This window comes from Octopus bimaculoides, chromosome 9 (assembly GCF_001194135.2).
Source record: "Octopus bimaculoides isolate UCB-OBI-ISO-001 chromosome 9, ASM119413v2, whole genome shotgun sequence".
NCBI lineage: Eukaryota > Metazoa > Mollusca > Cephalopoda > Octopoda > Octopodidae > Octopus > Octopus bimaculoides.
Genome location: NC_068989.1, coordinates 73,194,733 through 73,201,025, shown reverse-complemented (window position 1 = coordinate 73,201,025; position 6,293 = coordinate 73,194,733). Strand labels below are relative to the sequence as shown.

The following is a 6,293-nucleotide window of genomic DNA, read 5'->3' as shown; positions in this document are numbered from 1 at the left end:
TTTTTTTTTTTTTTTTTTTTGTACCAATTAAGCGTGCACAATTCAGTTTTCACTTCAGTTTTTATTCATATTTTTAGATTATACGCCTATCAAAGTTCTTTTGTCAGTCACCAAGGGAGGTCATAGAATGTGTGACAAAAGAATTTTGACACATATAAACTAAAAATAATACAAATAAAAACTAAAGCAAAGACCGAATAAATAGTGTACATATTCAATTGACAAAAGAAAAAGTCAACCCCAAGTATAACTATCTGTTTTAACACATGTTCACATCAAGAATCTTGCAGACCAAATATATAAACTTGTGTGTGTGTATACGTATTCTTTTATTCGTTTGTCATGCTGGAGCACCACTGGTTTTGCTGATTCCCTCTGGCTGGGGGTGGTTTCACATCACCACTCCTGTATGCCCATTTGGTGTTGGCCCATTTGGTGTATGAGGGAGTTTGATTCTACTGCTGTCATCTGTACCTCGTGCATTGGTTCGTCCAGTATTGTAGAGAGGAGGATATCTAGTTCCTTTTTGAAGATATTTATGCCCGCATAATGTGTATTTCTTAATTTTTGAGGCAGGGCATTGAGCTGTGGGCCTTTGAATGCTAGGCTATTGCAGTGCCTGGTCCTCAATTTAGGAGGAGTGGATGATACCTATGGTACAATACAATGGCGTCCAATAATTGTCCTTATCATTTTGCTCAGGTGTAGTCATCGTCGTCATCATCGTTTAACGTCAGCTTTCCATGCTAGCATGGGTTTGGATTATTTGACTGAAGACTGGTGAAACCAGATGGCTACACCAGGCTCCAATCTGATTTGGCAGAGTTTCTACAGCTGAATGCCCTTCCTAACGTCAACCACTCAGAGAGTGTAGTGGGTGCTTTTACGTGTCACCCACACGAAGGCTAGTCAGGCGGTACTGGCAACGGCCACACTCAAAATGGTGTATTTTACGTGCCACCCGCACAAGATCCAGTCCAGGGGCACTGGCAACAATCTTGCTCGAAAGTCCTTACACATACCGCGGGCACAAGTGCCAGAAAGGCGATGCTGGGCACAGGTGCCATCACAATTTCACTTTTGCTTGCCCCAATAAGTCTTGTATATATGTTATGCTTTCAGCCCATGCTAGCATGGAAAACAGACGTTAAACGATGGTTTCAGCAGTTAACCCAGAATTACAGAATTGCTGGTTGAAACCTTATATAATCTTGTTAATTCATCTTGTCAGTGCTAGCAAAAATTGTTAAAAGTGCTCAGTATATATTCCTGCTGTACAAATTATCATCACCACCATCAATTCCATATGTGGTTGGAGGTAAACAAACAGTTGATGTAAGTTCAAGGCGTTGCCTTTCCCAGATGGCGGTAGGCAGACCCATGCACGTTCTTACACTCTCACACTATTACCAACATGTTCAAAGAGAAGGAGATTGTGCATCTTCAAAAGTGATAATGTATTTATATTTTGCTTCAATACTGAGTAGTTTTCCAGCAGGTATAAGAAATCAACCCAAATTATTTTCAAGATTAATTGTATTTGTGAATTCAGTATCCACCTTCCTTCCTTCCTTTCTTTTTCTCTTACCTCCTTTCTCTCTTTCTTTCTCTTCCTCCCTTCCCTTCTCCCTACCTTTTAGAAGTATTTGCATATCATAACATTTCACTGTTGGTGGACTATTATGCTAAGTTGTTACATAAATATTAATGAAATGGTTTATTTTGGGCCAATTTCGTTGTATGTATGTCTCTGAATATCTGTTATTTATGTTTTTTTTTTTGTTTATAATTTCATTTTGGTATTTATTAATTTCTAGGGCTGGTACATTGTGACATATGCATTAGGAATTTATCTTCTGAATTTGTTCATTGCATTCCTTACACCCAAAATAGACCCTGCCATAGATGACACAGGTAAGTGACTGTTATAGTTTAGCCCCAGGTCAGCCCTGATTAAGCACACCCACAATCAAAGACATTTCCAATCATGACTATCACATCTTTTTTCCATCCCTTCCCATAAATAGTGATCCTTTATGTTCTTCCTTTTAAAGACAGTAGGTTATGATTTCAGGGGAGTTTGACTGCTATTTTCAGGATAAGTTGAAGGTGGTGGCTATTCCTCATTTCTGGGTATTTCTTTGTTTCTTTTCTTTTCAGTGCAATGCAACTCTGAGTAGGATGTGAAAAACAGGATTTGTGCTTGCCATGTTGTTTTTGGAAGGATTGTCTAACATGGTTTTCAGAAACTAAACTTTAAACACCCAATCAAACATAGCGTATCAAGTTGTCATTGTTTTGACCTTACTCTACAGATGCAAACCACTGTATCAGGAAGACATCAAGAAACTTGAGTGCTCTCGCCAGCAGAAGCCTTCATCATCATCATTTAATGTCTGTTTTCCATGCTGGCATGGGTTGGACAGCTTGACAGGAACTGGCAAGGCCATGGGGTCAAACTAGGTTCCATAGTTTGTTTTGGTTTGGTTTCTACAGCTGGATACCTTTCCTAACACCAGCCACTTTACAGAGTGTATTGGGTGCTTTTCATGTGGCATCAGCATCTGTGCTTTTTACATGGCACTTGGGTTCTGGGATCTCAATTCTGTTGTGGTGGGCGGGTCTTCTTGAGTACTTGAATATTAAATGGGAGGACCACATTCACCAAAATAGCAGATCTGAGAAAGCTTGAACCAACAGCATTGATTTCACCACCGTCAGACAATTGGCTCAGATAGTTTGTATATGGTAGGTGTATATAGTAAACTCAACACTGGCAAAAGACCATGCAGAAACCCTCTCTGATGTTATAAAGATCAGCTCAAAAAGACTATGAAGAAAATATGAGATGAACAAGCAGCAGATGGCTCTCTGATGTCAAATCATTTTGGGTACTACTGAAGTGTTTCATCCTTCTGAGGTCAACAGTTTTAAAGTACCAGTTCTGCTATGTGGGCTCGGTGGTCCATGATAATATTTGTAGATTGATTCCTTTGTAGGATGAGACTTGCCTCCGTCTTCAGAGAAGAGATATGTTTGAGATGTTACTCTGTATAAGTCAAACCTTTTTCTATTCACACATATGTACATTTTCTGTATCTCTTGTATTTAATATACTTTGTATGTGTGTGCATGTGTGTGTGATTGGCATCTCTTAGTTTCTACTTACAAGATCTACTCACTAGGCTTTGGTTGGCCTGGACACTAGCCCAAGTTGCCATGCAGTGGAACTGAACCTAGTTTACTTCCCAACCACATGGTTTGGACAGTAATCTTCTTACAACACAGCCATCCCTATGCCTACACTTATTACTCAAACATTATTTTTTTTATTACACCTCATAATATTCTTCTTGTACCTTCAAATTAGGAGAATTCTATTGTGCAACATTATATTTATGCTACTGAAGTTGCCATATAGCATTGTTTGTTATTGCACTCTACGTTATTGGCTGGTATCATGTCAGTGGACACGATAACAGCCGAGAAAGAACTCAATATTTAAGATATATGTCTTTTTCTTTCACTGGCAAAGTAGATGCAACATGACTCAACTCACTGACAGCACGGTCCGTTAATGGCCTGCCACTCTATGGAAGAACTTGCAGCATAATCCTAGAATAAATTGAAAATATGGCATTTCTTAAGTGCATCACCTCTTGACTATATCTCATTTATTCAGTTGGCTGCCTCTGTGTTCTAAGTTTGTGTTAACCAAGTTGACTTGAGTGACATTAACAGTAATATCCTTTCTACTGTAGGCACAAGGCCTAAAATTTGGTGGGAGGGAGCCAGTCGATTAGATTGACTCCAATACATAACTGGTACTTCATCAACCCCCGAAAGGATGAAAGGTAAAGTTGACCTCGGCGGAATTTGAACTCAGAATGTAAAGACAGACAAAATACTGCCAATATTTTGCTCAGCGTGTTAATGATTCTGTCAGCTCACTGCTTTTGACACTAACAATAATTTAGAGAGAGAAATTAGTTACTAACTAAAGTCAAACCAGGAAAACAGTCTTTCTTTTATTGAATTGACTCTGCATTTATGCTAGGCCCAGATCTGACCTTAAATGTTTTTTGGTTTTCTGTTACATTCCTTAGATGTCATTATCTTACTGGGTTTTTGTGTTATATTTTTTTTCACTGTTTTAGGTCTTTTAATGTTTTAACCATTCATTTTACCAAAATTTGATCATTTAAAAAAAAAATTTTGTTTTTTTTAGCTGAAGATGGACCATCATTACCAACAAAAGTTAATGAAGAATTCCGGCCTTTTATGCGCAGATTACCAGAATTTAAATTCTGGTGAGTAGCATAGTACAATTTGTTTTTGTATGCATTAATTTACTTCAGGAGTACGTAGTGGTGCAGTGTAAAAGTTGAGCCCTTTGTTAGTTGATTTTGCATTCAGTTTTTCCCTCCTAACTGCAGCTTTTGCATTCCTGTTCCACATCATTTCATGTTATTTTGGGAAAGGCAACAACATGTGTATACTCTCATAGAAACTTCTGGCTTCCTGATTTCCTTAAGAAAGCAACAGGAAACCGATCTAATATCGTCTCTGAGATACTATGTTAGTAAGATTGAAAGTTATATTGAGTTTCAGTCTGCTTCCCATGCTGGCATGGGTTGGATGGGTTGACACATCAAGTTGGTTCTTATCCAGAGTTACTTCTCCCCTAGATGAACAGGAAACCATGTCTTATTCATATGGTTCCTGCTTTGAATCCAGTCTGGTATTATGTAAATATCCATTAATAAGACAACTGGTGATGACTAGGAATCAAACTGATTGAAACAATGTTAGTATAAATATTTTTTAAAATTAAGTTAAACAGTTTGAGAAATATTTTGATAATTATGACCCATCTCACTCAGATATTTAGACAGCTGTTTTGTTTTATATAAATGCTTTTATAGCTCATGTAAGATTCTTCTATAAACATTATTGTGTTTGAGAAAAATGGTGCCAGCAAGCAAAGAGACAGTACACTGCTGAACTGAATGTCTTTCACTTATTAGTTCTACTCTCTTCCTGTAGTCTAAATTCAGATCTGATAAGGACTGATTTTGTTTCATTCCTCAAAAGGTTTGTGAAATAAATACTAGTTCTAAACTATTGTTGATTCAATAGTCCTGTTATGCTTGTACTTTATAGATTCACAGGCTTTGCATTATGTTTGCTGATGTGTAAGTACCATAGATTTGTTGGGTCTGTGGGTTTGCGGTATAGTTTTGACCCTCTACATGTAACCACTTCATACAGATCATTAATGCCTTTCTAAAAGGCATTAATGTTGCACCGTTGAGGCGCAATAGCCCAGTGGTTAGGGCAGTGGACTCGTGGTCATAGGATCGCGGTTTCGATTCCCAGACCAGGCGTTGTGAGTGTTTATTGAGCAAAAACACCAAAAAGCTCCACGAGGCTCCAGCAGGGGATGGTGGTGAACCCTGCCGTACTCTCTCACCACAACTTTCTCTCACTCTTACTTCCTGTTTCTGTTCTACCTGTAGTTCAAAGGGCCAGCCTTGTCACACTGTGTCACGCTGAATATCCCCGAGAACTACGTTAAGGCTACATGTGTCTGTGGAGTGCTCGGCCACTTGCACGTTAACTTCACGAGCAGGCTGTTCCGTTGATCGGATCAACTGGAACCCTCGACGTCGTAAGCGACGGAGTGCCAACACACACAATGTTGCACCATTCACCACCTAAATGACATAGGCTTCATGACTGTGAATTCAACTTTAGTAAATTGTTTTAAGAGAGAATGGATCTGCATTAGGTTAACATGTTTTGATCACCACCATGCAGACAAAGGTCATCCTGTGATTAGACTCATCTTAAATTAAACGGTCGTAGCTGTGTGATAAGAAGCTTGCTTTTCAACCACATGGTTTGGGGTTCAGTTCCACTGTGTAGCACCTTCAGCAAGTGTCTTCTATAACCTCTGGCCAACTAAAGCCTTGTGAGTGGATTGCGTGAAAAAGTGCCACACCCTAACAGTTGAGGGAACCCGTGGAAGAGGTAGGCCCAGGAAGACCTGGGCTGAGGTGGTGAGGCAAGACCTTCGTACATTGGGCCTCACCGAGGCGATGACTACTGACCAAGACCTTTGGAAATGTGCTGTGCGTGAGAAGACCCGGCAAGCCAAGTAAGATCGTTGCCAGTGCCCCTGGACTGGTTCTTGTGCGGGTGGCACATGAGATGCACCATTTTGAGCGTGGCCGTTGCCAGTACCGCCTGACTGGCTCCCGTAGGATTTTCGAGCGAGATCGTTGCCAGTG

General features: G+C 39.7%; 1 protein-coding gene across 4 annotated transcripts in view; it reads left to right on the top strand.

Annotated features, from left to right (window-relative positions):
- LOC106882884 (protein RER1) overlaps window positions 1–4,332 on the top strand; it is a 48,480-nt gene extending 44,148 nt beyond the window's left edge. For all 4 annotated transcript variants that reach the window (XM_052970764.1, XM_052970765.1, XM_052970766.1 and 1 more), the window contains 2 exons: window positions 1,818–1,914; window positions 4,229–4,332. In XM_052970764.1, the coding sequence (XP_052826724.1) occupies window positions 1,818–1,914; window positions 4,229–4,314 (183 nt within the window). In that variant the 3' untranslated portion in view covers window positions 4,315–4,332. The remainder of the gene's footprint in view (window positions 1–1,817; window positions 1,915–4,228) is intronic.
- Window positions 4,333–6,293: the final 1,961 nt, after the last annotated feature.